This window comes from Seriola aureovittata, chromosome 21, assembly GCF_021018895.1.
Source record: "Seriola aureovittata isolate HTS-2021-v1 ecotype China chromosome 21, ASM2101889v1, whole genome shotgun sequence".
Classification (NCBI taxonomy): domain Eukaryota; kingdom Metazoa; phylum Chordata; class Actinopteri; order Carangiformes; family Carangidae; genus Seriola; species Seriola aureovittata.
Window position 1 is genome coordinate 10,919,894 of NC_079384.1, and position 10,191 is coordinate 10,930,084.

Genomic DNA, 10,191 nt, shown 5'->3' on the forward strand with positions numbered 1-10,191 from the left:
CTCATTCACATCAGCTGCAACTGGCTGGGAATAATGTTTCTGTCTGGAGCTGTTGGATTAAACATTTTTATTCTTTGGTGACATAAAACATACATATGTGTTTCAATGTTATGTTGTAGTGCCTTTTAAAAATGCGCTTTTATTTGAAAGGGCTGTTATATTTTGGTTTTGCGACAAGAAGGTTTCAAACCCAGTTTCAACAATCTCTTGACAAAAACTGAAACAAAGGGACAATAAATATATATATAAATCCAGGCATTAACCCAAAGAGCGAATGTTTTAAAAAATTACAGTCATTGGAAACATTGATCTAGTGCGTCCTCCCGTGGTCAGATATTTAACATACATTTTATTGGACTGTACCACTGTTTTGGGGGGGGGGGGTGTCAATCAATACACTAAGGATTACTTTGAAGGCATATTAAGCTATAAGTACAAAATAAAATATGTCACAACTAAACGATATTTCATTACTTGCTAAGACTACTCTTGATGCTATATTTACAATTTAATGATACTGCTATAGTTGAGTCACCCATGACGATAGCTATAATGGTAGGGACTCAAACGTTCTATTTCCTCCGTTTCTATCAAGCTATCGGCAGCCATGAGGTGAGATACACGTTTGATGGTTAAATATGTTTTTATTCTAAACAAACAGTTTAAACTGTTGTTGGGTTTGCAATTTAAAACAAGGGGGAAGACTCTGGCTGTGATCGACTTGGAGTAAATTCGTCCTTTTATCCCAGAAAGTATGTAGGGCCTATTTTGGTGAGCTAACCTAGTGCTAACCTAGCTAAGTTAAGGCATGTCACAACATGCTACTGAAACGCCACAAGTCCTTAGCGTCGAATCAGCTGGCATCTTTTAGCGTGTTTGTCGGTGTTAGCCGAACAAGCTGATCAGTAAAGTACGTTAAATTAAATAAACAAGCTATAATAAAAGAATCAATGTGAATACATTGTTATAAGTATGTGGGTTTTTTTTTTAATTTTACGTCCAGTTGTCAAAGGCTATCCTTTAACAGTAATGTACACACATCAACATCACAGTCACCAATCTGCCACCTCCTATCAAACCCGATGAACGACAAACTGGCTGTGGCTGCCGATCCACCTGAGTGAGAAAAGAGGAAAATAGATCGTTGCAGCAGTTGAAATTGAAAAAGGACTCGTTCTCTTAAGAATGACATTGGTACCTAGCGGTACTTGGACATATTTGGACATCCGGGTGCGATCGTTCAATTAAATGCCAGATGAGCTTGCACCTGTGCTGTCACATGGGTACAGTTTATGGTAATCCAACAACAAACACTGATGATAGAAGACTATACATCGAATTGGGATTTATGAGATATGTGTTTTGCACGTTTCTTTCTGATCTTTTATGTATGTGTTTTGTTTATTTGTATCAGGTTTTGAAAAGTGCAATCGAATAAGCTCACTTGCTATTAACTTTTTTTGCAGTACTATAGTGAATGAAGTGTCTAGCCATAAAATGAACATACTATAGTTCATTTAGAAACCTGGATCATATTTAAAGTATTCTTTAGCATTATATTTTCAGTCAATACAAGACTCTATAGATGTCATTGCTGAGAGGTCTGTGGTTTAAGCAAGGAGTTGAAAATGTCAAATGAAATGAAATGCTACACCACTACTTTCTGGAATATGTTGTTAGACAATTACATGCATCTCACATCCTGCAAAGCTAATATTTTCTCTTTGTCTATCCAGCATGCTCAGGCTCCAGAAGCGCTTGGCCTCCAGCGTCTTGCGCTGTGGCAAGAAGAAGGTTTGGCTGGACCCCAATGAGACCAATGAGATTGCCAATGCAAACTCTCGTGAGTTCTTTACTTGGCCTTTGAGAGTGCTTTCTCTGTAAATTTGTAATCTGTGCCCCTTAAACTAGCTCATCCTCTGTCTATACTGTATTGTGTTTGTGCTGCAGGCCAGCAGATCCGAAAACTGGTAAAGGATGGCTTGATCATCAGGAAACCTGTGACGGTCCACTCCCGTGCTCGCTGCCGCAAGAACACACTGGCACGCCGCAAGGGACGTCACACTGGTTATGGTACGTAATAGACTCGCAAGTAATGTTCCTTTCCATTTCCACAATTATTCAAAATGTATCATCTAAACACACATTGAATCCCATGCTATCATTTTGGAGTTTTAGAAAACTTTTTATTCATTTCATAACTTATTTAATTTACCCTTTTCTTTCTGCCCCAGGTAAGAGAAAGGGTACAGCCAATGCCCGTATGCCAGAAAAGCTGTCATGGATGCGGCGCATGAGAATCCTGCGTCGTCTTCTCCGTCGTTACAGGGAGTCCAAGAAAATTGACAGGCACATGTGAGTATGAATTTTAGCGCTCGTTTCTTGTAAGTAAGTCGTTTAAATTACAATTTCAGGAAGAGGTCTTCTTCTTTGAGGGACTGAGGGTTTTTTTTTTGTTTCCACCAGGTACCATAGTCTGTACCTGAGGGCCAAGGGTAATGTCTTCAAAAACAAACGCATCCTGATGGAGCACATCCACAAACTGAAGGCAGATAAGGCTCGCAAGAAGCTTCTAGCGTAAGTTGCTCTTTCATTTTTTATATTTTTATTTTAAGATTTTATTCGTTTGACCTCTCTGGAAGAGTCCATGTATAATGACATTTTTGTTAATTTTACGGTGAACTAATTTTCTTCTGTCCTCACCTTCCTTTACCCATTCAGTGACCAAGCTGAGGCTCGGCGCTCAAAGACAAAGGAGGCCCGCAAACGCAGAGAGGAGCGCCTCCTGGCTAAGAAAGAAGAGATCATCAAGAACTTGTCAAAGGAGGAAGAAACTGCAAAGAAGTAAATCTAAACTGAAATTTCTCTTTGTCAGATTCCTCTTTTTGTTGTTAATAAATTTGGATAAAAGTGACTAAGTGCCTTGTGATTATTATTGTCTGTTTGGTGTCAGCTGTGGTCCTGGTATTAAGTGACGTGACATAAGGGGATGCAAGGTAGAGTAGAGGAGCACTGTTGTGGTTGCCAATCCTGTAGTGTAGTGAAGCAGTTTCACTTCAAAACAGTAATTTCTTTTGCTGACAGCCTTCAACTTTTTTTTTTAAATTTTTTTATATATATATATATAAACACAGCCCTGAGCTTTTTTTTTTCTGTATGCGTTTAGTACAGAAAATTGGTTCATATGGCTAAGAAAACGCTGTCCATACTGTACTTTACTGAACTAGTGTTCTCAATAGTCCAACAGGTGGCAGTAGAGCACAAGTACCATAATCTGGTCATTACATCAGATGTCTACACTTCAGTCTTCCAGACATTTAAAACAAAAGGTTTCTACTGATTTCATAAACGATCTAATGATTTGTTTTGTCACTCATCGCGGGGGCTTCATCAGTTTCATGAACAGCATTCAATCACAGTTGTATAACCACACCAGCAGACAGCTGTCAGACTCAAAGATACACTTTCTGGGCAATACAAAAGTAATGATGAATACTACAAGACAAAATGAAAGTAATAATTAGTGATTTATATTATGCAGTAATTAAAGTATTCTATTGGCAATTATCCAGCTTCAAGAAAACCTTAATCCTTACTATCTGAATTTATCTTGTTTTGTGTGTATAACTAGTAAGTAATAGCAACAGTTTTGCCACTCTGTCGACATGCATCATTTATAAAGCACTTTCAAAACTTCCATATATGTAAATGTGACTCCTGAGGCAAGTAGTGTGGACGTTTGCAGATCAGGGTTCATTTATGTTGGACCTTCACTTTCTACCCATCAACCACTATTGTAATTCAACATCCACCCTTCTAAGATGGGGACAAGCTAAATTAGGGCCCTATGAATGTCCAAGGTTTGGTACCCACTCTACCAGTAGGTAACGGGGGGGGGCTGTACATGGCTGTAAACAGAGTTACAACAATGTGTCTGCACGAACTACCCCCTATGCTTCATTAAAGAAAAGATTATCTGTCAATATTTATTAAATGTACTTTTATGGGGAGTAATTCAATAACAAAACTGAACAAAAATTGTCAGTAAAGCGTTTGATGCACCTCATGTTTCAGTGTGGACAAATGACTTCTCGTCTGTTGCAAATTTTCCCATTCTGACACACAGATGAACCCAAACAACTAAGTTAATATCTCTATTAATAAATGATTTTGATCATAAATTATTCTCTCCACTTCACATACCTGACGGCAGGTAACAAAGCCAGAGCAACCGAAACAGCTGGATCACACCAGCCACATTAAACACCGTGCTGCTGACGCTCCAGTCATCCAGTCGTTTTCACTTCCTGCTCAGGCTTTGAAGGAGTCTTTCTTTCATGGTCCCTGGAGAAGGTGTGACAGAAGTGTTTGCAGACACATTCATCGCTAACTGGTGCAGACAGGCTGCTGTGTGTATGTGTGTGTGTCTGGATATGAGAGAAAGTTGGGGGTGGGGGTGTGGGGGGGTTCTCCACAGGTCTATGCAAAGCAGATTATATTCAGCAATTCAGATCATATGAGAATGGCACCTTTGTTTTAGTGACTTGAATTTCTTGATATCTGATGGAATAGAGGCAGATATACTGATGACATATTATAGTCTAGAAATACAAACTACACTTATATTTAAACTTTAAGACTAAGATCTCAGGGGTTGATCCTCCTTAGTTTTCTCTACCTCTTTTAACTCTGGGTAGTATTAACGCCTGTTTGTGGATCGCTTACCATCATACATAAACAATAGGACATTCGAGCTTTAGAAGCTGACAGTGAAGAGCCTTCATATTTAAAATCTGGGTTTCAAAGGCCTTGAGGAGCCGCGATGAAGGCTTACGCAGCATAATGCATCTGCTTACCTTGTCATCCTGATTTCATTTTTGTTGGACAGTAGCTTCACATACTGTTACCTTACTGAAAAATGCAGTTTTACTAAATGCAATCATCACTGCCGTGTATCTGCAGTGTGTGTGCGTATATATATATATATATATATATATATATATATATATAAAGACAAAACCAGCCATGTAAATCACTGTGAGATCTACAGAAAGATGTCGTCGGGATTACTGAAGGAGAAAACAGGCTTTGTGCAGTGAGGCCATTTTGTTGCTCAGTTAATGTATTTCTTCATTACCAGGAGGCACTCCTATTTCCTGAAGCGTGAGCCTTAATGGGATTAGATAAGGAAAGGAATATGATCTGAAATGAAGCAGCGCTCTTTATTACACTTGGCCTTCAACCCAGGCAAAAACTCCAGAGTTCAGGAGATCTTTAATAACAATTGAGAAAGAGGAGATGAAAGTAATTACAGGAAGATTATTTTTAAATATAAAAACTGTTATCTAACATCCGAAAGAATTACCCCTGCTCATGCCACTTTGATGACCTCATTTTACCGTATTAGGCTACCTCTGTTTGGGCTATGATAAACTGTTGTTCGTCCTATCACTTGCAACGTGATTTTTAATCTAAATGTTATCAGGTATGACAAGACCTTTTGGATTCACATGGGATTTAGAGGATGGGTTGATAAATGTCAAGTGAAATGTGAATGATATCCAGTTATAATTGTTAACCTGACAACAAAAAGTGACATCATTAACATCATCCTCTTCTCTGTCTTTCTTTTCCATCTATTATCATTATTGTTTTCTTTCATTTCCTCTTTCCTCAGTGTCATTTCATTCACTTCCGTTACGTCTTTGCTTTGGTTTATAGATCAGGGGATATATAACACCATCAGAAAGCATAGGGAGGATTGGGGAGGTGTAATTCTCATGGTTGTTTCTTTTAAGTGCTGAATGAAAGAGGGATTGATAGTGCTCAGTGATAGAGATCACAGATCAATCTGACTGACAGTGCTGTCAGATCGTATGCCCAGATAGACGCCTCAGCGCTGTCTTGAAGCCTGGTCTTGCATTTTTATACTTTTACACTTTTACACTGCCTTTCACATAATGAACTTGGCAACCTCTAATTAACTGAACAATTTTACACTCAAGATACAATTCATTTTATAGGCTTATAATGTAGCTGAAACAGCAGCTTATATTCAAACAGTGACATAAAGATGCTTCAAGCTCCTTAATTGTGCAGTAGATCAACATTAACAAATGCGCTACAGTAAATTACTCTTTGGGCTACAGGTGTTTTCATTTGACTTTCACAATAAACGTAGGTAATTTGAGATAATATAAAATGTGGTACTTCAAAGTACTCTGCTGGTTTGCAAGGTAAATTTTTATACACCCTCCGTCTCTGCTTCGGGGTCTCATGTAACATTTGGATTTCACTCCAAATGGATTGTAAGAGCGGTACAAACACACAAGTTCAGGAAAGGACTGCCATAGCTTACAGTAAGTGCAGACAGAAAAACCGAGCAAATTGAATCAATACAGCTACAGTACAGGGAGCGCAGATAATGATTTATTTTTCTCACTTTCGTGCACAAGAATTGCATGAAATTAATGAATTCAGTAATTGGTAAAAAAAAAAAAAATCGAACAGTGTTTTTGTTTACAGCAATGTGCAACACTCAAGAGGGATTTAACAAAAACAAAACAAAATCAAGGAAGCAACACAACCTGATCCAGAGACGGTACTCTGGATGACATTAGTAAAATACATTTCTTGTGCTTAATCATTGGAAGAAAAAACTATTTTGATCATTTGAAAAAGTGCAGTCATGGTAGAAATTTATCAGATTTTAAATATGATATATTATCTTGAAGGTCAGGTGGGGTCAAGGGGAAAATTTAAATAATATGGCTGCAACTCAGAGAAGTCTGTTGAGTATGGGAAGTTGGGAATATATGGTCTTTAAGATGAAAAATCTTTTAAGTTTTAAATCTAGTTACATACTTTTAGTTGTTTTATTCTTCCTCTTCACGCAGTGCAGACAGCGTCTTCACGGTGTCCCACATCAAGATAACAAGGAAGAGAACTTTTTTTTTTTTTTTTTTTTTTGGTATTTCAATCTGTCTTCCTGTTTATGCTCTGTCTTCTTAATGTCTCTTCCTCTCTCCTTCCTGTCCTCCTCTGCCCTCTTTCTCAAAAGCTTGCACTTTCCTTTGTAAGAACATCCCAGGGAAGGACAGACTTATTACCAACGCCTCCCCTGCCTTGCTGATTCCTCACTATGCTGAATATTCTGCCGTCTTCATCTTCCTGTTTGTCATAACAGAGTTGTTGACTTGAGCGGCAAGAGAAAAAAGTAGCTTCAGCTGATAGCCAGCAAAGCATCTTTAGCAAAACAGAGCAGCTCCAATTATCCTCTAATCCCTGCGCCTTGAAGGCAGAAACCCCAAAGTCTGTGACACGCTTTAAATTCAGTAGATTAGTTTTGCCTATGCTCTTCATACCAGGACAGGACATTTTAGTGGGTCCTTTGTGGGAATAGGACAGACTTGAGGAAAACAATAGACTGGTGGAATGTGAGGTGTGTCTGCATATACAGTATATCTATATATATTTATATATAGGCAGAGAAAAGAGCTGAGGCGGAGTAGTTGAAAAATTAATATCTTCAGATCCACAAATGCACCGTGATATGAGCCGTGGGGAGAGAGAGCGTAAAGAAAACCTCTCCCTTGGATTTCAAATCCTTTTCTTAGTGACTTAATGGATTTTGAAGTACGCTTTCAAGATTTTAAAGCATGTTGGATTTGGAAACCATTTGAGGTCATAGACTGCTGAGGTTGGGGAGGTAAGGCATAAAGAGAACCTGTGGCAACACACTTTCCAATCATGTATGCCTGAGAGGAAACACGCAACTGTCCAGCTGAGACAAGGATGCTGCAGAGAGGATCTGGTCTACAGTTATTCTGTCTTAAATGTACAAGTCAAGTCAAATGCAGTTCCTGCCGCTACCACCTATAAAGCAAGAACGCTAAATGACAGTAATCTGGTGAAATACAGCCACAGCTATTTATCTTCTGGCAAATATATATATATATACATATATATATATACACACACACACACACACACACATATATATATATATATATATATATATATATATATATGGTAAAGATAAATTCACCTACTTAAATGTTAAATATTCTATTTTGATGATCCAACATGTTATTACTTCAGTTTGTGCCACTAAAAGCTAACTAGCCTAGTATTGCAGAGAAGCAACCATGTCAGGTTTTCACCCTTGGGGAATTCATGTAATAATAAACTTTTAATCACATATTTGAATTAAAAATTAATTTACTAGTTCATTAGTTTAAACCTATGGTTTGAACCTGTCCATCGGAGTCCAAAGAAGGCCGTATTTCTCTGCTGCATTTGAAGGAGCCTTTGAAATGGGACAGCTAGTCGCTCTGCTGTGACGCAACCAGTCTTCAAAATGCAGCTACTGAAGGATGCACCCCTGAACTGGGACACAACAATGCTCATGTTGGCTTTACATCACTGTGCACAGAGGGTAGCCTGTATTTGGTGGTGTGAATATCTAACTAGAAAGCAGTAGTAACTAGGAAACCAGCTCACTTAAGTGACAAAAAGTGTGTTTACACAACGATTAGGGACATGTAAACTCTACTTTGACTGTGTAACTAATGCAAAGTAACAGCCTGGTGTGGAGATAAATCACCGGAGGCCCCGCAGTCATTAATTAACAAGAAACAGCTCTAAAGCAAATTAACATTTTAAACCATCTTGATGAAAGCAACAGTAAAGCAGCTCGAGAGCTCTTCTTCAGCAGAGTCACATCCTCATGACCTTGTCCCTTAATTGTTCTGCTTGACCTCACTTGATTTTCCTTTTGAGTAAAGTGGCCAACAATAACATCCAAGCTAGGCGAAGTGATGGTTGAAAGGTTAAAGATGGAAGAGTAAGGAGAGGGGAAAAGCATGTAAGTGGTCATCACTGATGAAAGGGTCCACTGGGTGAAGTGCTGTAGAGTTTAGTCCGATTGCAGTTTGGAGTTGTGGTGTGGCTGTGTGGAGTGAAAGCACTGAGAGCAGGTGAGGAGGTGGAGTGGATCTGCGAGACTGGAATTTAGTGTTGTGTTTTCGTGAGGTGTCATGGGCTTAATTCAAAGAAACATCTGTAATTACCAGTGAAACAGCCATCTGGCACCCAGGCCAACTTCCTGTGTCACCTCAAATTATTAGATTAGGGTACAGTGATGGTTTCATTACAACAAATATTGAGGTACTTTGATTCTAAAATATACATTTAACAAAGGTGAACTTACATTAGGAAATGGAAAACAGGAAACACTTCCATTCCCATAATTTCCTAAATTTTCAATTTTGCCATTCAAACGACTGGCAGTGATCTGCTTTGAACAATCGAATGAAAATAACATTCACCTAAACAATGGTGGAAAGCAGCTTTAAAGATGTCATTGTAGGATGACAAAATAGCCACTCCACCAATCAAATAATTTAAAGGGTCATTTAGTAAATTAGTGGATTATCTCTTGCAACAAAAATGTGATTTTTGGGACTGGATCCAGGCTGTAAAAACTAATGTCCTATATATCCTCTATATTTCTCTAATAATTACAGTAATGCTGAATATAGTTCAGAACGCAGCCAATTCTGTCCACTAAAGAGCTAATTTGGCAGCAACATACACACAAATTTCCAGTGTCACATGACATCATATTATACCTGAAGTGCAAAATGAATTGAGCTTGCCCAATAGGATTTTTCTAATATCACTTTGTTTCAATGTGTTACTTTAAATACTGGTTTTGAAAAGTTATTCAGATCCAACCATCAAAACATTCTGAAAGTATCAAATTTATGTTTCCAGTTTACTCATGAATATATACAGTATTTTACCACATTATTAATTTGAGCTTTACTTCTGATTGAAAACTGAGAAGAATGAAGAATATTCTTGCAGGTTGTCTAATTCTGCAGCACTTTACTCAGTGTCACCATTTCCACAAATGTTTTATTATATGACTTTTTATGATAGAAGGATGAGCCTGGAAACTGTTCAGATGGTGTGAAGCTAATCCATCCTCATAAATAAAACTCTCTTGATCTCTTTTCATTGTGTGTAAGAATAAATAGTAAATCACCCAGGGCCACCCCTAAAATACTTATTCTATAGAAGCAAAGAAGCATATGTGATTCCTCAAATCTACCATTCCCAGTGTAGCATGCTTCAAAGACATCTTTCATGTGTCAACCCCGGGGCCTAGTTTCTCTGTCCTGTTCA

General features: G+C 38.2%; 1 protein-coding gene across 1 annotated transcript; it reads left to right on the plus strand.

Annotated features, from left to right (window-relative positions):
- Positions 1–529: 529 nt before the first annotated feature.
- Positions 530–2,914, plus strand: LOC130162418 (60S ribosomal protein L19-like). Its single transcript, XM_056366151.1, has 6 exons — positions 530–612; positions 1,737–1,843; positions 1,951–2,073; positions 2,235–2,355; positions 2,467–2,577; positions 2,722–2,914. The coding sequence occupies exons 1-6, from the start codon at positions 608–610 to the stop codon at positions 2,846–2,848; spliced, it is 594 nt and encodes a 197-aa protein (XP_056222126.1). The 5' UTR covers positions 530–607; the 3' UTR covers positions 2,849–2,914.
- The last annotated feature ends 7,277 nt before the right edge of the window (positions 2,915–10,191 follow it).